Genomic DNA, 24057 nt, shown 5'->3' with positions numbered 1-24057 from the left:
ACTCTTTGCGACTCCATGGATTGTAGCCTACCAGGCTCCTCCGTCCATGGGATTTTTCCAGGCAGTAGTACTGGAGTCGGGTGCCATTTCCCTCTCCAGGGGATTTTCCCAACCCAGGGATCGAATCCGGGTCTCCCACATTGTAGACAGACGCTTTACTGTCTCAGCCACCAGGAAAGTCCTCCTACATTGGCAGGCAGATTCCAATTCATGGTACCACCAGGGAAGTCCGTGAGTATGTCTTTGGTACCTGGCTCTGTGCTGGCCATGAGAATAGATGATGAGAACATGGTGAAAATTGTGGCTGCTGGCAGGTCTCATCATTCCTAGGGAGAGAGCAGTGACTCAGCAAGTCTCCTTGCAGGCAGGGACTCAGCTTCTGGCATGTTCAAGATAGCCACTTCCCCTGCCCGCCTCCCCCCAAACTAGCAGGTTAATATTTGAGCCCGCAGGCCTCTGTGGCAACGGTGAAGAGGTTGACTTGAAAAATTCCCTGATTTCCCTCATCTGTTAAAAAGACCGCTTTTGTTAGTTGGTTTCACATTTCTAGGTGTGTCTGTTGATATTAGTCTAAGCTAACTTTAACTGCAGGAAACTTGGCCATTCTGATTCCCTTTGGGCCTGTGGGGAAGCTCCAGGTCCCACGAGGACTTCTCCTATTGGCTTCCAGTTTCCATAGGAATGGGGAGGAAGAAGGGGTTAAAATATGAAACCAGACTGACCTGGGTTCACACTCTGGCCTGACAACTTAGTAGCCGTGAGGGCTTGGGCACCTAAGTTCAAAGCACCTCCATCTCATGTCCCAGCCCCGCCTATTCTTCTAGCCCCTTCTATGCCCAACCACCCCAATAAAGAGGAGGGAAGGGGTAAACTCCAGAACCCATGACCCAAGGTTGGGCCAGAGACAGAAGATTCCATAATGCGAATCTGTGTGCCCCAGGACAAGCCCCGCCTTCATCTTCATGGTCAAGTGGGCTGCTTGTAACAAAATCTGGGATCCAAGACAGCAGCTCCAAATACCTTTTGTCTTTGAACCTGAACTTTCTGGATTTTCTGAGGAGTTCACTTATAAATTAGAGCATTGTTTGGATATCTTTAATCACATCTGGCACTCGAGTATTCACAGTATGTGTAACCAGGGGCGTTCCTAATAAACTTTGGTAAACAGAAAAGTCCAGAAGATTTCGAGGCTAGACACCTGCCTCAGTGTTTATGCTGGAATTGGGGAGCTCAGATTTCTATATGGACAGGACCACCAAGCAAAGGTCCTTTACGGTCGAAAGAAATGTGAGATTCTTTTGACTTTAAAGAAACTGATGACTTGAGAGAGCTTGAAGTAGCCTGAACTTGAAGACTTCCCAGTGACTATTTCATGAGATAATAGTGATTAAAACAAGAAATTTGGCCTTAAAGCAGGAATAAAACAATCCCTGCACACTTGAGGTGGTTACTGGATCGTTAGAGAACCAAGTGTCACTTCAAGTCCCTGAATTATTGTCCTAAGTGGAGGGTCCCCTGGAGCCTGGGAGAGATTCAGGAGACACAGAAACTAGATGCAACAAGTAGTCTGGATGCTGATTCAAGCAACGCAATTGTAAAAAAGAAAAGTTACAAGACATTAGGGCTTCCCGGGTGGCGCTAGTGGTAAAGAACTCGCCTCTCCAACGCAGGAGCTGCAGGAGACACAGGTTCAATCCCTGGGTTGGGAAGATCCCCTGGAGGAGGACATGGCAACCCACTCCAGTATTCTTTTTTGGAAAATCCCATGGAAAGAGGAGCCTGGTGGGCCTCAGGGTCCCAAAGAGTCGGATATGACTCAAGTGACTTAGCATGTACTTAGTATGAGACATTTAGGGAAGTTTGAAAACTGACTGAATATTTGAGATGAAGCAGATCTTGATCATTGTTGACACTGAGTGATGGGTACATGTTCCTTTTTGCTATTTTTTCCTTGCTTTTGCATATGTTAGAATTATCCCATAATAAAGGTAAAATAAGGCCTCCAAGTAGATTATTTTGTATCTTAAGTTCAAATACTTCCCTTTCCTTATACATCATCAATTGCTTAAAATCATGCTACATTTTTGTTTCCTTCACATTTGAATCACAATTTTCTGGTACACTTTTATGTTTTTCCTGGAGTTTCTTGGCACCTTTCCTGTTCCTTTAGGAGAGAAGAGACATGTGCCTTCTTTATCATGTGACTCAGAGCTTGTAACTTCTTAATAGTACTATCTGTTGACAGGAATTCACTTCATTCTTGAAGACCTTTTGAAGACATTTTCCGAACCTTCTGTTTTCCTGTTCTAATTTTAAGCAAGTACTTCTAGGCAAACAGTTATCATTCTGGGATTTCTTTTCAGTGTGTGTCTGGATTAGTTTTGTTGTCTCTTGGATACTGAGTGTGTTAGGTCAGGCTCCCCAAAAGCAGAGCCTAAGACAAGAATTCTGGTGAAACTGAGACCATTCTCTCAGGTAACCACCATCTCCAGCATAGAGGAAGGGAAGAGAGCTAAGCAAGGAAGTATTCTTGGCTGGAGATGCTGGAGTTCATTCTCCCTTGAGACAAGGAGGCCTTTGTGTAGCAACTCACAGCAAAGGCAATGGGTGTACCAGGCCAGTAGAGGGGATTTGAGACGACCGTCCACCACTCCAGTGGTTCTCAATCTTGAGCATGGGCCAGAATCCCCCAGAAGGACTTGTTAAATACAGATCACTGGGACCTCCCCAGAATTTCTGATTCAATAGGTCAGGGGTGGGGTCCTGAGAATTTGCATATCTGACATATTGCCAGAAGCTGCTTCTGGAACTATACTTTGAGAATCAAAGCAGTAAATCATATCTTCCTTTTTCGTTTTTCTGAACTACAAACTCAAGTAACTTTTTTCAGCATGAATGCATAGGACGTGAAAGTCTATTTTGCCACTATTGTTGACTTAAATTTTTTTTTAAATTTAATTTGGTTGCACTGGGTCTTCACTGCTGTATGGGCTTTTCTCTAGTTGTAGGGAACAGGGGCTACTCTCTAGCTGGTGGTGCTCAGGCTTCTCATTGCGGTGGCTTCTCTTGTTGCGGAGCACAGGCTCTAGGGCATATGGGCTTCAGTAGTTGCGGTTCCTGGGCTCTGGAGCACGGGCTTAGTTTCTCCTCAGCATATGGGATCTTCCCAGACCAGGGATCAAACTTGTGTCTCCTGCTTTGGCAGGTGGATTCTTTACTACTGAGCCACCAAGGAAGCCCTCTCCGACTGTCTTTTAATTAAGCTAGTTCAAACACATTCCCCTCAGAACTTTACAGGTCATTTCATAGTTTCTAGCTTCAGAGAAGCCCAATGCCAGCTTGATCTCTACTGCCTTACATAAAACCTGCTTGTTTGTTTTTATATTTCAGAAGGTATTAGGCTTTCTGAAAACTTATGAGCCCAAAGCTGTGTGTGTTTTTTTCCCTTTGATTCTGTTCAGCATTCGAATTTTTTTTTTTTGGCTGCACAGCATGACTTATAGAATCTTAGTTCCCTGACCAAGGATTGAAGACAGGCCCTGTCAGTGAAAGCACCTAACCAGAGTCTTAACCACTGGACTATCAGAGAATTCCCATCAACAGGCACTTTTAATCTAAAGGTGGTTTGGGTTTTTTTGTTTTTGTCACTTTGAGAATTTCCCTTCTATTATCTTTCTGATTGTTTTCTTGCTTCTGGCTTCTCTTTTCTCTGTTTTTCCCATTAGAAAAATATCAGGCTTCCTGAAATGATCTATGATTCGATTTTCCCCCCTTAGTTAAAAAAAATTCTTTTTTGTGTTTATATTCTTAGAGAACTCCATGGCTTTTGCTTCTAAGCATTTTTAAAATAAACTTTTTACTTTGGAGTAATTTTAGATTCATATAGAAGTCGCAAAGATAATACAGAGAGTTCCCATTACCCTTCACCCAGCTTCCTCTAAAATTAGCATCTTCCAGCAACTAAGACACAGCACAGTCAAATAAATAAATATTAAAAAATAAAATTAGCATCTTACATTACCATAGTATATCAAAATAAACATATTAACATTCATTCATTACTATTACCTAAACTTCAGGTTTTTTTAAAGAATATATCAAGATTAATTCATTTTCATTAACTGAAATAAAATGCAATTCCAGTTGCAAATCAAGTTTCTGACACCATAAATATGTCATTTGATTAATTTACATAGAAAGAAAACTCTCAAATGATCATTAAAAACAAGAACATTCCAAGATTTCCAGGTGGCAGGAAAGAAGCATCTTTTGCCTTTGATACCTTTGATAGTCTAAGATACTATGGGCTAAACAGTTGGAATAAACCTGAAAAAAAGATAAAATAATCCTTAGTAAAAACAAATAGAAATACAAAACCTATGGCCATGATATTATCTTCTGCTTTAATTTTTTTTCCTTCTGTTTTACTGAAATATAATTGACATGTAACATTATACAAGTTTAAGACATTCAGCATAAAGATTTAACTTACATATATCATGAAGACGTTCAGCATAATGATTTAACTTATATTGCCACAGTAAGTTTAGTGAACTTCTATCATCTCATACAGAGGCAAGATTAAAGAAGTAGAAAATAATTTTTTCCTTGTGATGAAAACTCTTAGGATTTGCTCTCTTAACAACTTTCATATGAAACATACAGCAGTGTTAACTATACATATTATGTTTTACATTATATCCCTAGTAATTATTTATAACTGGAAGTTTGGACCTTTTGATTACCTTCATCTAATTCTCCCTCCTCTAACCCTCCACCTCTGGTAACCACAAACCTGATCTCTTTTATTTATTTAATAATCTGTTTATAGCTGTGCTGTGTCTTCTTTGCTATATGCGGGCTTTCTCTAGTTGCGGAGAGCAGGGGCTACTCTCCAGTCGCGGTACACAGACTTAATCTTGTGGCTTCACTTGTTGTAGAGCATGGGCTGTAGGGCGCACAGGCTTCAGGAGTTGCTGCATGTGGGCTCAATAGTTGTGGTGCCCTGGCTTAACTGCCCAGACCAGACCAGGGATCGCACCTGTGTTCCTCGAATTGGCAGGTGGATTCTTAACCACTGTACCACGAGGGAAGTCTTGGTCTCTTTTTATATGTTTGTTTTTGAAGTACAACTGACCTACAACTCTATGTTAGTTCTTGTTATGCAACATAGTGATTCAGTATTTCTATACGTCTTGAAATGTTCAACATAATAAGTCTAGCTACTGTCTGTCGTCATACAAAGATATTACATAATTCTTGACTTATTTTGCAAGTAGAAGTTTGTGGCCCTTAATCTCCCTCACCTGTTTCTCTTCTTCTACCACTCTCCTCCCTTCTGGCAACAATCCATTTGTTCTCTGTAACTACAACTCTGTTTCTGTTTAGTTATGTTTGCTCATTTGCTTTGCTTTTTAGATTCCACATATAAGTGAAATCGTACAGTATTTGCCTTTGTCTGTCTGACTGATTTCACTTAGCATAATACCCTCCAGCTCCATTCATGTCATCCTCGATGGCAAGATTTCATTCATTTTTATGGCTGAGTTTCCATTCTATGTGTGTGACATCTTCTTTATCCATCATCTATCGATGGACACTTGGATTGCATCCATATCTTGGTTATTATAAATACAGAGGCAACGAACACAAGAGTGTGTATATTTTTTCAAATTAGTACTTCCATTTTATTTGGATAAACACCCAGGAGTGGAATTGCTGGATCAAATGGTAATTCTATTTTTAATTTGGGGGGGAATCGCCATACTGTTTTGCATAGCGGCTGCACCAATTTACATTCCCACCAACAGTGCACAGAGGAGTCTCTTTTCTCCACGTCCTCGAAAAATCTGTTATTTGTTGTCTTTCTGATAATGCCCATTCTGATAGGTGTGAGATGATATTTCATTGCAGTTTTGATTTGCATTTCCATGATTAGTGACAATCATCTTTTCATGTATTTGTTGGCCATCTGTATGTCTTCTTTGGAAAAACATCTGTTCAGATCCTCTGCTCATTTTCAGTTGGGTTGCTTGTTTTTTTGATGTTGAGTTCTAGGCGTTTGTGTATTTTGGATATTAACACCTTATCGAATATACCATTTGCAATTGTATTCTCCCATCTGGCAGTCTGTTCTTTTGTTTTGTTGATAGCTGCTTTCTCTGTGCAAAAGCCTTTTAGTTCATGTAGCTCCATTTATTTATTTTTGTTCCTGTTTCTCCAAATCTTTGTTAGATCTTACTAGAATTTCAACAGCTTTCCACTATTCTTTCTCTGTTCTAGGACTCAATCCAGCATACCTCTGTATTTAGTTATCCTGTCTCCTGAGTCTCCTCTGGGATACTTTCTCAGTCTTTCCTCGCTTTTCGTCTCCGTTTGTTTTGTTGTTGTGTTACTTTGAAAGTATTAAAGAGTATTTGTCAGATATTTTGTAGAATGTCCCTCAATTTGGATTTTTTTTTCTCATGATTAGACTGGAATGAGTTGCCCCTCTCACCACATGCAATCAGCTGGTGATGGTACCCATGATCACTTGATTAGTTTGTCAGATTTGTCCAGTGTGAACTTATTATTTTTTCCTTTTCCACGCTTTCTTCTTTGGCAGTGAGTCACTAAGTCCAGCACACATTCACAGGCAGAGAGCCAATTAAGCTCTGTCTGGAGGGGAGGGTCCACATACATTATTTGGAATTTTTCCTTAAGAAAGATTTGTCCCTTCTCTCCACTTATTTATTTATTTAATCACTTATTTAGATCAGCATGGGCTCTGTGTATTTATGTTATACTCTGGATTACACTTTAGTACTCCACTATTTTGTTGCTCAAATTATCCCAGCTCTGGCTATTGAGAGCTCTTTCAGGCTGGTTCCTATGTCCCTTTGACACACCCCATCCTATTTATTTAAGCACTTCCTTACTTTCCGGCACTAGTTTCTAGATTTCTAAATCATCTTTTTTATCTTGGCAATCATATATTTCATTTCCCAGAACTCTTTCCTGTTTTCTGATTCTTTTTACTAACAGCCTTTTCTTGTTTGATAGATCCAATATAATGTCAAATTGGAGTTTCTTTCTTTTGGCCATGACACAGAGCTTGTGGGATCTTAGTTCCCTGACCAGACTGAACCCAGGCCCTTGGCAGTGAAAATGCTGAATCTTAACCACTAGACTGCCAGAGAATTCCCTAGAATGTATTTCTAAACATAAGGTTGTAAATGCTGTTTATTGGATTTAAATGATCAGAATTACTCTCTCGGTAAAGCACAAAAGAGTTAATTATGGTTAAATATGGTTGTTTTAACTCTTGGGAATGTAATAGTACAGCTATAGTCAGAATCAGAAGCTGGGGGTTGAGGAGAGGTGGAGCAGAATACAGGGCCTAATTTCTTCATTTTACATAGTAGAAATCATAGGATATAGCTAAAGTAGATGAAAGTGGAAATAAAGACTCATTGAACTTAAAGCAGTAATGAACAGAATAAACTAGCATGATAATTAACACAACATGGAAGAAATTAGAAGATGAGCAGTAGTGTGAGTGAGCAAATGTCTTCATTTTTTTTTTTTCATGAGGGGTCAATGAATATTAATCCAGTTGATAAATCAAGAAATAGAAGTATATGCACATTAATTAGATTTGATGAATTCGATGATGGTAAAGCCACCACATCTCAAATCAAAAAAAGCTTGCTGGTTTCATTTTTATTTTTTAGTTTTATTTTTTGGCCACACGGCCATGGCAATGAGAGCACAGAGTCCTAACCACTGGACCTGCCAGGGAATTCCCACTGGTTTCCTTTAAAGAGGGGGCCTACAGCTGGGTGGGATGGGGTGGAGTAAGACTGAGCTTTTCCTTAGTAATATTCTGTATTAAAGTATTAAAATATATGTTGCTTTTATAAAACACTGCTTCATAAACATAATTTAAATGTATGTAAATGTTGAACACTGGTTCAAAAGCTGGGTCTCTGATGGAATGTGTAGGATGGGAAGGGAAATAATAGGTCTGGATGAGGCTTGTCCTGTGCAAACTATGGCTGCAGAACACAGCCCCGCTTGGGTAGACGTGTTCCCAGAGGCAGGGTCCCTCTCCTCTGCTCCTCTAGCAGGTTCGTCCATTCAACAGCTTACCTAGCACTTGCTGAGCTTCAGGCTCTGCTTTGGAGCTGGAGACATGAAGCCATATTTGTTCTTGAAATGTAAATCGATCCTTCCAGTAGACTGCTGACCCTAGAGGGGTACCCCCCACCATGGGAAGGGTATAGTCCATGTGACTTCCCTTTTCAGGATGAAGAAGGTTGAGGCAGGAATCCTGGGAGGTATGGTGACCAACTCTTCTTGTTTGCCCACCAGTATTCTGGACTATGAAGACCCCAAATGACCCCAATGCTGGGAGAGATTGAAGGCAGGAGGAGAAAGGGATGACAGAAAATGAGATGGTTGTATGGCATCACTGACTCAATGGACATGAGTTTGAGCAAGCTCCAGGAGATGGTGAAGGACAGGGAAGCCTGGTGTGCTGCAGTCCATGGGATTGTAAAGAGTTGGACACCACTGAGTGATTGAACAACAACAAAATCTTGGACTACAAACAAGGCAAAGTGCCAAAGTGATGCTTTTAAACTGTTGTGCTGGAGAAGACTCTTGAGAGTCCTTTGGAAAGCAAAGAGTTCAAATCAGTCAATCTTTTTTTTTTTTTTTTTAATCAGTCAATCTTAAAGGAAATCAACACTGAATACTCTTTGAAAGGACTGATGCTGAAGCTGAAGGTCCAATACGTTGGCCATCTAATGTGAACAGTCGACTCATTGGAAAAGACTCCAATGCTGGGAAAGACTGAAGGAGGAAGGAGAAGAGGGAAACAGATGATGAGATGGTTGGATGGCATCACTGATTCATTGAAGATGAACTCGGGCAAACTCTGGGAGATGGTGAAGGACACAGAAGCCTGGTGTGCTGCAGTCAATGGGGTCGCATGAGTTGGACATTGCTTGGCGACTGAACAACAACACATCCTGGTTTTAATAGTGCTAAAGAACCCACCTGCCAATGCAGGAAACATAAGAGATGTGGGTTCAATCCCTGGGTCAGAAAGATCCCCTGAAGGAGGGCATGGCAACCCATTCCAGGGTTCCTGCCTGGAGAATCCCATGGACAGAGGAGCCTGGAGGCCAACAGTCCACGGGGTCACAAAGAATCACACATGACTGAAGCAACTTAGCATACACGCAGGCAAATCCTGGTTTTAAAATGGAAAGTCCTTTGTCTCAGGAAAACTCTCTGTCCTGGGTAAACCTAGGCATTTGGTCACCCTTTCTAAGGGGGTGATTTCTAGCTCCACCTGTCACTTCTTCTGAGTCTGTGTTCTACTGGAGGAGACCAAGGAGTCCAGGACTTGTGGGTGTCACCTCTAGAGCTGACAGCATGATCTGCTTCCTGAACTTTGGAGGGTCTGCAGTAGTAGGGTAGGCAGGGTGGAGCTCCAGGAGCTGGTGATTCTGATTTCTGGATGGCTAAGGTGAAGAAAGAAAATTCCATTCTCCAAGGAATGGAGCTAGGAGAGGTGGTATGGGGTAGATTAAAGTACAGTAGTTTCTTTGCCTCCAAAACTGCATGTCTGAAGGAGAATAGTTTGACCTTGGTAGGAGACCAGATTGTTACTCCCACTTCATTCCCTAAAATGCACTTATTTAATTATTTATTGGGCATCTACTATGTACTACATTCTGACTGTTGTTACATTACACTCATTAACTCTGCCCTATTTAGACTCTGAAGACAAATCAAGGGACCAAACAAATTCAGATACAAATATGAAGTTTACAATCCATAAGGGGATGTCTTTGACTGTGTGGATCACAATAAACTGTGGAAAATTCTGAAAGAGATGGGAATACCAGACCACCTGATCTGCCTTTTGAGAAATCTATATGCAGGTCAGGATGCAACAGCTAGAACTGGACATAGAACAACAGGCTGGTTCCAAATAGGAAAAGGAGTACGTCAAGGCTGTATATTGTCACCCTGCTTATTTAACTTATATGCAGAGTACATCATGAGAAACGCTGGACGGGAAGAAACACAAGCTGGAATCAAGATTTCTGGGAGAAATATCAATAACCTCAGATACACAGATGACACCACGCTTATGGCAGAAAGTGAAGAGGAACTCAAAAGCCTCTTGATGAAAGTTAAAGTGGAGAGTGAAAAAGTTGGCTTAAAGCTCAACATTCAGAAAACGAAGATCATGGCATCTGGTCCCATCACTTCATGGGAAATAGATGGGGAAACAGTGGAAACAGTGTCAGACTTTATTTTTTGGGGGCTCCAAAATCACTGCAGATGGTGACTGCAGTCACAAAATTAAAAGACACTTACTCCTTGGAAGGAAAGTTATGACCAACCTAGATAGCATATTGAAAAGCTCAGACATTACTTTGCCAACAAAGGTTCGTCTAGTCAAGGCTATGGTTTTTCCTGTGGTCATGTATGGATGTGAGAGTTGGACTGTGAAGAAAGCTGAGCGCCGAAGAATTGATGCTTTTGAACTGTGGTGTTGGAGAAGACTCTTGAGAGTCCCTTGGACTGCAAAGAGATCCAACTAGTCCATTCTGAAGGAGATCAGCCCTGGGATTTCTTTGGAAGGAATGATGCTAAATCTGAAACTCCAGTACTTTGGCCACCTCATGCGAAGAGTTGACTCATTGGAAAAGACTCTGATGATGGGAGGGATTGGGGGCAGGAGGAGAAGGGGATGACAGAGGATGAGATGGCTGGATGGCATCACTGACTCGATGGACGTGGGTTTGGGTGAACTCTGGGAGTTGGTGATGGACAGGGAGGCCTGGCATGCTGCGATTCATGGGGTCTAAAGGAGTCGGACACGACTAGCGACTGAACTGAACTGACTGAAGGGGATGTCGACAATTGATTTGTGGCCTTATTTCCCTTCCCTTAATTTATTTGTCTGTCCTTGTACCAGGACTGTTACATCTTCATGATTATAGCTTAATATTAGGTTTTGAAGTCATGGGTGTGGGTCTCCAACTTTGTCTCTTTTTTTTCCCAAGATGGATTTAGTTTTTTCCATATAAATTTCTCACATTAAGGCCTATTAAAAAAATAAAAGCTTATTGGGATTTTGATTTGGATTATATGGAATTATAGATTGATTTTTTGGGGGGACAGTAACACCCTAGTAATGTCTTCTAAGCCATCAATTTGGTATGTCTCTTCCTTTATTTCAGTTCAGTTCAGTTCAGTTCAGTTGTTCAGTGATGTCTGACTGAGAGTAAGTCCTAGAAGTTCACACACACACACAAGGTAACTATGCGACTGATCTTACTATGGTAATCATTTTGCAATATATACAGTTGCCACGTCATCACCTTCCTTACACAGTGTCATATTTCAGCTGCATCTCAGTATAACTGGGAAAAAATCCTTAAAAAAAGGAAATGCAAATTAAAACAAGGCAATGATACTTTTCACCCATCTTCAGTTCAGTTCAGTTCAGTTCAGTTGCTCAGTTGTGTCCTACTCTTTGCAACCCCATGAATCGCAGCACGCCAGGCCTCCCTGTCCATCACCAACTCCCGGAGTTTACCCAAACCCATGTCCATTGAGTCAGTGATGTCATCCAGTCATCTCATCCTCTGTCATCCCCTTCTCCTCCTGCCCCCAGTCCCTCCCATCATCAGAGTCTTTTCCAATAAGTCAACTCTTTGCATGAGGTGGCCAAAGTACTGGAGTTTCAGCTTCAGCATCAGTCCTTCCAATGAACACCCAGGACTGATCTCCTTCAGAATGGACTGGTTGGATCTCCTTGCAGTCCAAGGGACTCTCAAGAGTCTTCTCCAACACCACAGTTCAAAAGCATCAATTCTTCAGCTCTAGACATTTCTTTGCCAACAAAGGTCCGTCTAGTCCAGGCTATGGTTTTTCCAGTGGTCATGTATGGATGTGAGAGTTGGACTGTGAAGAAAGCTGAGCACCGAAGAATATCTTCTAATTCTGTTAGGTCTATACCATTTCTGCCTTTTATCGAGCCCATCTTTACATAAAATGTTCCCTTGGTATCTCTAATTTTCTTGAAGAGATCTCTATTCTTTCCCATTCTGTTGTTTTCCTCTATTTCTTTGTATGATCACTTAGAAAGGCTTTCTTATCTCTCCTTGCTATTCTTTGGAACTCTGCATTCCGATGCTTATATCGTTCCTTTTCTCCTTTGCTTTTCACTTCTCTTCTTTTCACAGCTATTTGTAAGGCCTCCCCAGACAGCCATTTTGCTTTTTTTGCATTACTTTTTCTTGGGGATGGTCTTGATCCCTGTCTCCTATACAATGTCACGAACCTCCATCCATAGTTCATATAGGCACTCTGTCTATCATACCTAGTCCTTTAAATCTATTTCTTACTTCCACTGTATAATTATAAGGGATTTGATTTAGGTCATAGCTGAATGGTCTAGTGGTTTTCCCTACTTTCTTCAATTTAAGTCTGAATTTGGCAATAAGGAGTTCATGATCTGAGCCACAGTCAGTCTTGTTTTTGCTGACTGTATAGAGCTTCTCCATCTTTGGCTGCAAAGAATGTAATCAATCTGAATTCGGTGTTGACCATCTGGTGATGTCCATGTGTAGAGTCTTCTCTTGTGTTGTTGGAAGAGGGTATTTGCTATGACCAGTGCATTCTCTTCACAAAACTCTATTAGCCTTTGCCCTGCTTCATTCCATACTCCAAGGCCAAATTTGCCTGTTACTCCAGGTGTTTCCTGACTTCCTACTTCTGCATTCCAGTCCCCTATAATGAAAAGGGCATCTTTTTTGGGTGTTAGTTCTAAAAGGTCTTATAGGTCTTTATAGAACCATTCAACTTCAGCTTCTTCAGCGTTACTGGTTGGGGCACAGACTTGGATTACTGTGATATTGAATGGTTTGCCTTGGAAATGAACAGAGATCATTCTGTCGTTTTTGAGATTGCATCCAAGTACTGCATTTTGGCCTCTTTTGTTGACCATGATGGCTACTCCATTTCTTCTAAGGGATTCTTGCCCACAGTAGTAGATACAATGATCATCTGAGTTAAATTCACCCATTCCAGTCCATTTGAATTCGCTGATTCCTAGAATGTTGACTTTCACTCTTACCATCTCCTGTTTGACCACTTCCAATTTGCCTAGATTCATGGACCTAACATTCCAAGTTCCTATATAATATTGCTCTTTACAGCATCGGACCTTGCTTCTATCACCAGTCACATCCACAACTGGGTATTGTTTTTGCTTTGGCCCCATCCCTTCATTCTTTCTGGAGTTATTTCTCCACTGATCTCCAGTAGCATATTGGGCACCTACTGACCTGGGGAGTTCCTCTTTCAGAATCCTATCATTTTGCCTTTTTATACTGTTCATGGGGTTCTCAAGGCAAGAATACTGAAGTGGTTTGCCATTCCCTTCTCCAGTGGACCACATTCTGTCAGATTTCTGCACCATGACCCGCCCGTCTTGGGTTGCCCCATGGGCATGGCTTAGTTTCATTGAGTTAGACAAGGCTGTGGTCCTAGTGTGATTAGACTGACTAGTTTTCTGTGAGTATGGTTTCAGTGTGTCTGCCCTCTGATGCTCTCTTGCATCACCTACTGTCTTACCTGGGTTTCTCTTACCTTGGTCGTGGGGTATCTCTTCACGGCTGCTCCAGCAAAGCGCAGCCGCTGCTCCTTACCTTGGATGAGGGGTATCTTCTCAGGGCCGCCCCTTCTGACCTTGAACGTGGAGTAGCTCCTCTCGACCCTCCTGCGCCCGCACAGCCACCGCTCCTTGGACATTTGGGTGTGTGGTAGCTCGTCTCGGCCGCCGCCCCTCATTATTTAGATCTCTTTTAATTTCTCTAGACAATGTTTTATGCTTTTCAGTGAAAGGTAAAGATCTAGAATGTCTTTTGTTAAATTTATGCAGAAGGATTTTATGTTTTTCGATACTCTTGTAAACAGAATTCTTATTTTCATTTCCAGTTCTTTCTGGCTAGTATATAGAAACACAACTGATTTTTATATATTGACTTCATTTATTAATTCCAGTAGTTGTTTGTACATTCCTTAGTATTTTTATGCTAACAACCATATCATCTGCAAATATAGACAGCTCCACTTCCAATCTTTGTGGCTTTTATTTCTTTTTATTCCTATTGTGATAGATAGGCTGTCTTGTATCGAATTTAATAGAAGTGAGGACTGAAAGCCTTGCCTTATTCCTAATCTTACAGGGAAAACATTCAGTAAGTATTTCAACTTTAGTGTCATGTTAATTGTAAGCTCTTCAAAGTTTTTCTTTATTAAGTTGAGGAAGTTCCTTCTACTGTATTTCACAGTAAAGCAGATATTTTTTGCTACTCAGCTTCGAAACTCCTTACTCCTGTTTGGGGAATCCTCCCCTTTTTGGGTACTGGAGTAAGTGAAATCCTGCCTTGCAGTATGGAATCACAAATGCCAACTACACAGTTTCTCAGTGTCCTTATAGCAAGGGTAGGATCACATGACTTAGGGCAAGGGCACATGACTAGGCTCAGCCAATCAGATGCATGGGGGACTTTGACTCAAAGAAGCAGAGCCAGATAAGAATCCATTCTAGTGACAGAGGTGGCAGTGGCCATATTTTTTTTCTAAGGCAGCAAGAGGGCTAGATTTGGTTCTGGCAATAGTGGGGATATAAGTTGTGGAATCCATCATTCAGCAGTAGTAGCTACATGACTGTTTGGCCAATAAGCTCATTGTATAAGTAAGTCAATCAGAATTGGTTTCTATGATCATAAGTAGGAACCTTGAGGACTTGCATGGTGGTCTAGTGGTTGAAAATCTGCCTGCCAGTGCAGGAGACACAAGTCCTATCTCTGTTCCAGGAAGACTCCACATGCCAAGAGGGCAACTATGCTTGTGTACCGCAACTACTGAGCCAGCGCCCTACAGCCTATGCTCTGAAACAAGAGAAGCCACTGCACTGAGAAGCCCTAGCACCAGAACTAGAGAGCAGCCCCCCATTGCTGCCACTAGAGAAAGCCCGTGCACAGCAATGAAGACCCAGAGCAGCCAAAAATAAAATATTTTTAAGCTAAAAAAAAAAAGGAACTTTGAATTGTCCTCCGTCATAATCTCACCACAAAGCAATCTTGTTGGACAATCTGCAGCTCTTGTTAGACAAATGTAACAGCCCCTGCTGTTTTACTAGGGAAGCTGACCCATCTGTAAGCCTGCTTCCTCAGGATATGGCCCCCATCCTCCTTTGCAGCTCCTCCTCTCCCTTCTCTGTGTTTTGGCCGGAGATTCATCTGAATCCTTCCAGTGTCATGCCCTTTTCTTCCTCTCTCCTGGCTTTGCAGCTGTTGAGTGTTCTTTCCCTGGAATGCAGTTATCATTCCTCCCTAAATGGCTGACATTGCCTCCTAATTGATCTCCCCCTCCACATCGCCCTGGCCCATGTCCAATCCACATTTCATACAGCACCCAGAGCCATCTCCTCAAAACACATGTCTGAGCATGTCACTGCTCTGTTTAAAATGTTTCAAAGCTTCTTTATTGATCTTTGGATAAAGACCAAATTCCTTAACACAGCCCTCCAGGATCAGCATGGTCTTGCTCCTGCCTACATCTCAGGCTTACTGGGAGACACTTAGGAGGTAGAAGTAGAGGATTAGCTTGACATGGATTGAGGGGGGGAAATAGAAATGTCAAAGATGACATGAAGATTTCTGCTTGGGGAAGAGGTAGGGAAGCTCCTTAGGTGAAAAGTTTATTCACCTTTAAGACCTCAAAGGTGGGTACCAGTCAGCCTCACAACCTTTGTTGGGGAGGGAGCTGAAAACTCATCCACCCACCCACCCGCCCACCGACGCACTCACACTTCAGTCTGACCTTCATCTACCTGACCAGCTAAGCAGAGGTTTTAGGTGTGACTGCAGCTCTTTTATTTGTTATGTCCTTGGCTTAGACGCTTTTCCTCCCAGAGCATTTGTTTTCTCATCTATAAACCAAGAATAGCTCTTTCCCCTCTTCTCTTCCCTTCCCTTCTCTCCCTCCTTCCATCTCTCCCTCCCTCTCTCCTTGATTAAAAAAAAAAAAAATTATTGTGAGTAATAAATTTCAGGGATGTGACTGGCCCAAGTTGGGACATACCTGGAGATGACCACCTCAGTTACAGAATCTATCTACCCTTTAGAAAACTCACTCTGGTTTTCAAGCAGAGGATATATTACAAATAAACTGAAAGAGGAAGGAAGGGGGCCTCCAGTCTTCTCAAGCATCGGTGCCCTTGGAGAAATGTGTGGGGAGGTGGGCTGCATGGAGGGTGGAACAAGCAGACCCGCTTCAAATCTCAGCGCATTCCTGGACCATCCACTGTCCACAGTACATCCCTCAGCAGGAGCTGTTGACTCTACCTCCAAACATAGATGAATCCCTTTACTTCTCTTCATTTCTGCTGCGTCACCTTAGGCCAACCAGCAGTTCTCTCTGACCTGCTCCAATAATGGGATGCCCCGCCTCTGCTCCTGTCTGGCTCCAAAACATCTCCATCCAACAGCCAGTGACCTTTAAGAATGTAAATCAGGCACAGTTATTCATCTCCTAAGTCCTCCACTGGCTCCGCAGACTCCTCAGCCTCAGCAACAAGCCCTGCACAATCCCCACCACTCTTCCCTGTTCACAGAAACCCAGGTACCCTGTCCTTGCTCCCGTGCTTCAGGAAAGCCCAGCTTCTGTACTTGCTGCTCCCTCTGCTTGGGTGGCTCTTCTCCTGGCTCTCCCCATACGATACGCATTGCTGGGTCCTCATCTACAGATCTCCTTCCAGAGGTCCTCTCCTTGAGGAACCTTTTTCTTAGGACAGTTGCCTTCATCACTCTTTGTCTTATCACTTTTGCTTCCTTTATAACACCTATCACTGCCTGAAATTAGACTTTTTATATTTATAGAGGTCTCCTCCACATCACTACTTCTACATTTTTTATTAATTTTAATTCTACTAGGAATAACTATATTATCCAAAGGTCCTGACAAGTCAACTCTCCTCTCAGTAGGAACCCTCACTGAAATGAGTTGCATTTGTCTTACTGACCATGATTTGTAGGTTCCTAGAACCATGCATGGCACATTCAATAAACAGTTACTGAATCAAGAGTGAATCAAGGGCCAGATTCTGACTCTACCAATGTAAGTTTCACTTTAGGGAGGGCCAGGAGCGGAGGGCTTCCCAGGTGGTGCTAGTGGTAAAGGACTCACCTGCAAACGCAGGAGACAAGGGTTCAATCCCTGGTTCGGGAAGATCCCCTGGAGGAGGCCACAGCAGCCCACTCCAGTATTCTTGCTGGAAAATCCCATGGACAGAGGAGCCTGGTGGCTACAGTCCACAGGGTCGCAAAGAGGCGGACACGACTGAAGTGACTGAAGATGCACTCACACAGTGGGGAGGAGCAATCAGAGGCCAAGGTTCAGAGGAGGCAAAGGATTTGGGCAACATACTTAGTTTTTCCAAGTGTCAGTTTGCTCATATCATTTTTTTTAAAAAGGAAAAGAATGTCCATCTCATAGAATTGTGAGCATCAAGTAGTCCCAGGTACCCATACACCCCCCTCATGATGTTTATAGGTTAGTGGAGAGGGGGATGTACTTGAAACCCTGTAATGTTCAATGTCCCTAGAATGTTAGAGCCACGTTTTCCATACTGAGCTCAGAAGAGCTATGTGGGAGCAGGAGTTACCTGAAACCATCTGATACATCTTTCTGGACTGTTTTACTTGGAAGTAATTTAGAACATTATCTTTTTAAATGTATATACATATTTATTTATTTTTGGCTGTGCTTAGTCTTTATTGCTGGGCATGGGCTGTCTCTAGTTGCAGAGAGTAGTGGCTACTCTCTAGTTGTGGTGCACGGGCTTCCCATTGCAATGGCTTCCCTTGTTGCGGAGCATGGGCTCTAGGTGCACAGGCTTCAGAAGTTGTGGTGCAAGGGCTTAGTTACCCTGTGGCAAGTGGGATCATCCCAGACCAGGCAGCAAATCGGTGTCCCCTGCATTGCAAGGTGGATTCTTAAACACTGGCCCACCAGAGAAGCCCCATATAACATTATGTTTTATAGTTAACTAAACACAAAGACTTATTGAGTCAAATGCAGAATTCGGCTGAATTTTAAAATCCAGGTGCCTTAGGCATCATCATGAGGAGAGGCCCTGGAAATCATTTGGTAGGGCTGAACCAATGTTTTCTAGGTGGGGAAATGGATGCAGAGAATGGGCGGACCTGGACCGTCCAAAATGGTTCAAGTCCTCTCTGGCTCACTCGATAAGCCTCCTGTCATCATGCTGGACTCTGGCATGCTTCTCTCAAGTCCCCAACCTCAACAGAAACAGCAGGTGGCTTCCTCTCCTTCCCTTGTGGGAGTGAGGGCGAAGCCCAGAGGCCAAGGCCAGGAGGGAGGTTCTGGGCCTTAATCCAACTCTCCCAATTCCTAACATTGCCCAGACCCTGGACCACGCTGTCTGCCCATCAACAGGGCCCCTCCACAACCATCCGCCCATCTGAACACAATTATAGTGATTGTACTGGGATATCCTTTCCCAATTATGTATAAGCAGCATAGGTAACTGCTTCTGAGCATAATTACAGGAGATGTTTACAGACCCACAATCACATCAGAGTAAATGATAGCTTCCTTTACCCTCCCATTAATATACCAATATTAGGGCTCTATCAAGGCCAATTAGCCAAATCCCAGCAGTGAGGGGGTGGGAAAGACCTCACACGCTCCCACCGCCTGCAAAGGGGAAATGGATCTCAGACAAAGCAGGGTCCCAGGCAGGATTTTGCAGAACACCAGAGAAGCCTGCAAAAGAACATGCTTACATTCACTGGATACCTACTGTGCATCAGGCACTCAGGGTAGTCTAGCGAACATCTAGGGACGGTTCTGCAAGCTGGTGTTAATATCCCACTTCACATGTTTGTAGACTGGCTCTGAGAGGGCTGGGGTCCAGGGTCACCCACAACAGACCATGAAGCTAGGTAGGGACTCTTCCCTTATGCAACTCAGCCAGGTCAGACTCCCAGGCCACAGCCGGCCAGCTTTAGGCCCCCTTCCTTATCTCCTCTTTTCACCACGCTTCCTCTTCCGGGGCAGTCACCACAGCCACCTCGGGTCCCCCTCCTACCCCCATCAGTTCCCCACCGCTGACACTGCCTGCTCCAGCCCCCTCCGCCCCTTCTTCCTGTCCCTGTGGTGTGGTAGGGTGTTCTCACTCCAGAAGGGCGGGGAGGTGTGGTGCGGGTAGGGTGGGGCGTAGGGCGAACGCCACCGCAGGCACCCTGTTTCCCACCGACCCCCCACCCTACCCGGCGAGCCGCCCGGAGCTCCGCCCTGGGGTTGCAGGCGCACCTTCGGCGTCCACGCCCCCGCACACGCAAAGGCTGCCCCCCACCCGCCCCCGGCGTGCGCAGGGAAGCGCGCCTGTACACACGCACACTGCACAAAGACGAGCACCCCACTCCAGCCAGGCAAACGCACCTCACTCGGCAGCGCACACAGCGGTGCACACGCACCCGCACCCTCGCGTTCACACACGCGCACGTATACCCGTCCAGCGTGCGCCCTCACGTACACACACACACACACGCGGGGCAGCACCCGTGTGGACCTTGAATGCCGACCTCCGGGCCCTGACGCGCCTGAGCCCTGCCCAGCGGCTGGCTGGGCGGCGCGCACACACGCGCACACCGGCCCCGCGGGCCCTCCCCGCTCGGGTGCTGGGCTCCCCGGCTCCCCGGCTCCCCGCCCCGGCCGCGGCGGGTGCTGTGCGGCGCGGCGGGACCGGGCGGGGGCGGCGGCCCGGAGCGCGGAGGAGGCGGAGCAGGAGCCGGGAACCGGCTGGCCCGCGCCCCTCCTGTCGGCCGGGGATTTTCCAGCCTGGGCGCTGACGCCGCGGACCTCCCCGCGGCCGCCTCGGACCATGGGCGACAAAGGGACGCGGTGAGTGCGGGCGGCGGCCGGTCTGGCGCGCGTGGGGGCGAGCCGGGCGAGGGCGGGGGTCCTAGTCCGTGTCCCGGCTGTGCGTGCGCAGCCACCCCGCCACCTCTGGCTCCGCGGCTCTCGGCTCTGCTCCACCCGAGGTCTCCCGTGTGGTCGCCGGCAGGGCTGGGGGCGCGGGGACCTGGCCGCGGAGACACACGCACACGCATTCATTCGCTGACACCCAGCACCGGCTACCCGGGCTCAGGGACGCAGGGGGCAGGCTGACACACAATGGCACACGCTCATGTGGATACACAGGCACACTCATCTATGAGCGCTCTGTTTTGGCACACACTGACATTCATTGCCACATGTCAGCACATCCAGTGACACTGTCACACACTCGCTGGTACACACTCATCAATACGTTCTTGCTGACACGTTCTTGTGTGTGGGGGGACACACAGGTCACACTCCAACACATACCAGTACTAACACACCTTCATGCTCATGTACACATGTTGACCTATCCTGATACATACACTTACACAAATGCTAACACTCTCACTGAGACACCCAACAGGAACACTTATGTTGGCATGTCTGTCACCAACAAAGTGTTCAAAAGACCACACTAGTGCTGACCCCCACAGACACACATCAGACTAATGCCCAGACAGACACCCCGGATCGCATGCCAACAGCCCATTGGGCCTCTGACACACTCCAGTCCCCACAAGTGAAGTGGAAACGCACACACCACACCGGGTGGGAGGCCCCCTGGAGCCTGGGAAAAATGCTTCCCTTCCAGGGCTTCCTTTCCCTCTGACCTCCCCAAGGGCTGCAGATCTCCTCCAGCAAGGGGGTGGGGAGAGGGGGCTGGGGTCTCCCTAGGAGCCTGCCCTGACGCAGAAAGGGAGAGGTCTGCCTCTGAAATGGGAAAGTGGGACAGAAAAGGGAGGGGGCTGGGGCCCAGGACAAGCCCCTGTCAGGCAGGCATCTTTGGCACCCTCGATCCGCCCTTTTGCTCCACCAGTTCCCTTCAGTTCAGATAGAAGCTTCTCCCGTATCTCCTCTTAGGCTTTCGGCATGAGCCCTCTTATTCATTCTTTTCCTCCTTTACCCTCTTCTGTCTTTGTACCTCACTTCTCCCCAGTCTTTTCTTCGTCTATGCCCTGCCTTACTCTCTCCTGACTTCCAATAACTATTTACAGAACACCTGGTGTGTGTGAGGCATAATGTGGGGCCAAAGGTGTGCAAGACCCACTCCTTCCCCACGGAGCTCGTAGACCAGAGAGGAAGGGCCCCCGTGGCCATCATGTTTCGGGACCACTGACAAAGCAGTGTAACACTCACTGCCATCTGACACTCACTCTCAACAACCTGAGAAAAGTCGTGCAGAGATTAGCTCCATTTTCCAGAAGAAGAAACCGGGGCTCAGAGATAACTTGTGCTCTGAAGGTTTAAAAACTGCCTCCTGCTGGCTCTGCGAGGAGGTTAACTTTGCTCTTCCTGTTTTCCCGAGGGGGAACCAGAGCTTAGAGAGGTTACCCTGACTTGCTTAAGGTCAAGAGGGGCCAGAGGCTGGAGTCTGCTTGATCCGTTTCTCTGGAGCTCACTGTTGGGCACTGTCAAGCCCCTCATGGACCCTGGTTTGAGGTCTGGGGGGGATGAATGGCTCTGTGGGTGGAGGCCCAGCTGGTGGTGGAGGCTGCAGAAGATGCCGAGGCATCTGCATTCACCTTGATGGCTAGCTCCCGTTGCAATCGGCTGACCCGGGACCCAGGTCTGTGTCCTCAGAGGAGCATGTGTGAGTCTCTTCCACCATGTCCAGGTACCCCAGTGACAGGATCTTCCTGATCATGGAGGTGGGACTTTTCTCCCTGCAGGGAGCCAGAAGCCCTTCCCCCTCCCCATCGTCCCTCTTGTGCTGCTTCGCCATCAGGGTGACTCAGCCCCTCCTGGGCCTTGGTTAGCCTCACTGTGACTGGGGGGAAGTGTCGTTGCTCTCCTGCTGGCATAGGTTGTCAGCAGGATGGGCACCTGTTGGAGACCCTATCTCTGGAGCTAGGTATTTTCCATGACTTCCCTGCTGTGTCTCTAAGTCACTGGGAGCTTGAGGACCTTAGCTTTCCCACCTGTAAATCATAGCTATCCATACGTAACATTTTCAGGACCCTCCCTGTGTTTTCTGAATACACCTGGCAGGGGAGGAAGTGCTGCTGGAAGCCTGGTGCCTAGACCTGGCTGTAGTCCATGGGATGGTGGCCCCATTCTCTCTCCCGGGCTCCTCTGTAATCCCAGGAGGCCTCCCTCTCCCTTCCAGACAGATTTCCTGAGTAATTTGGAAGCGAAAGACACAATCAATAATAGGCCATGCCTTGCCTTTTCTGTAAAGCATGGGATTCTACTTTATCTCTGACTTAGACGAGGAGATGGCAAATGTCTAATACCCTAAGGATCAGGAGTCGTGCGGCCATCCTGCATCTGGATTTGCCACCCCCATATGAAAGTGACAACGGGAATGAGTCAGAAACAGTCACTGGGCCTGAGGAAGTTCCAGGGTCAGGGGGGAAAGAGGGTAGGAGAGAATATCTGGATAAGATAAATTACAGGTAGTGTGATGACTCTTCTAACAAGGGCTCACGGATCGATCAGACAGCCATTCTGCAAATGTTGACTGAGTGCTGGGGCTGGTGGTTCAGGGATGAATGGCTCTACTCGGTTTCCAAAAGACTGAGAGCAGAGCGAGGGATTATCCTGCAGGGTGACATGTGCTGAGGCCAAAGGAGGAGTCCCCAACACAGTTTTGGCAGGGGGCATGGTGAGGGATGCTTTCCTGAGAAGGAGATGGCATTGGAGCAAGAAGGTGGGGCTGGGGACGTCATTCCTGACGTGGGGTGAGGAATGTGACAAGGTTTAGAGACATGAGGCAACACGTGCCGCCTACGGGTTGGGCTGGGGTGACGAGAGTGAGCACAGGCTGGTTATCAACAGCCTGGGATGTCAAGCTAAGGAGAGGTTTTCTCCTGAAGTCCCCAGTGACTCAGAGAGGAGTGTGGGGAGGGCGGGGATGGGAGCAGATTTGTGTTGCAGAAGGATGCCTTTGGCAGTGGCAAGGTGCCTTTGGCCACCTGATGTGAAGAACTGACTTATTGGAAAAGACCCTGATTCTGGGAAAGATTGAAGGGAGGAGAAGGGATGACAGAGGGCGAGATGGTTGGATGGCATCACTGACTCAATGGACATGAGTTTGAGCAAGCCCTGGGAGTTGGTGATGGACAGGGAAGCCTGGTGTGCTGTAGTCCATGGGGTCGCAGAGTCAGACACGACTGAACGACTGAACTGAACTGAAAGTGGGGCAGGCCTGGATGCAGGGAGCCCAGTGCGGAGGCTGAGGAGGAGCCTGGGAGAAAGTGAGATTTGAATTAAGGCTGTGGCAAGAATGGAACTGAGACAGATGAACAAGGAGGTAGAGTCTATTAGCCCTACTCATCCGGTGCCAGACATGTGCCAGATTTACATGCATGATCTCATGGTCCTCCCTCTGATTCTATTAGTGCGAGGACTGTTTCCATTTTCTACACCAGGAAACAGACTAGGAGAGATTAAGTAATTTGTGCACTGCCATTCATTCAATGAGCTTTTGAACCCAGGCCTATCTGCCGTGCTGCTCTATGCTTTCACCCAGAAGGAGGGGATTGTCTGACTCACAGGTGACCTCCCCTACCTTGCTGGCAGCCCCATTCTCAAGTCGAGCATCCCTTCTGTTTCTTCCTATTCCTACCAACTCAACTGACAATGTAAAGGATCAAAGTTAGACAATAAGAAGGACTTCCCGAGAGACAATGGGATGGAGCGACATTTCCTTTTCTACAGATGTTTATGAACTCTTCTTTTTTGGCAAGGAAGGAGGGTGGGTGTGATGGGGACACGTAATCACCAGCTCTCTGTGAAACTTGGCTGTGGTCTCGGTGGTTAAGCTCTGTGTGACCCATCTTGGCTGGAACATGGGGGAAGTCCTGTGGCTTTGGCCAGGGTCACTTATGGGACTGCCGGGAGTGG

At 45.8% G+C, this 24057-nt stretch overlaps 1 protein-coding gene across 6 annotated transcripts in view; it reads left to right on the top strand.

The window, feature by feature from the left end:
• The first annotated feature begins 19782 nt into the window (after positions 1 to 19782).
• ARRB1 (arrestin beta 1) overlaps positions 19783 to 24057 on the top strand; it is a 78235-nt gene continuing 73960 nt past the window's right edge. For 3 of the 6 annotated variants that reach the window (XM_024974991.2, XM_059874557.1, XM_059874555.1), the window contains exon 1: positions 19783 to 20010. In XM_024974991.2, coding sequence (XP_024830759.1) covers positions 19991 to 20010 — 20 coding nt within the window. In that variant the 5' untranslated portion in view covers positions 19783 to 19990. The other 3 variants (XM_059874556.1, XM_005216233.3, NM_174243.3) reach the window with 2 other exon arrangements.

The sequence above is a fragment of the Bos taurus genome, chromosome 15 (assembly GCF_002263795.3).
Source record: "Bos taurus isolate L1 Dominette 01449 registration number 42190680 breed Hereford chromosome 15, ARS-UCD2.0, whole genome shotgun sequence".
Taxonomy (NCBI): Eukaryota; Metazoa; Chordata; class Mammalia; order Artiodactyla; family Bovidae; genus Bos; species Bos taurus.
This window is presented reverse-complemented; position numbering and strand designations above follow the sequence as displayed.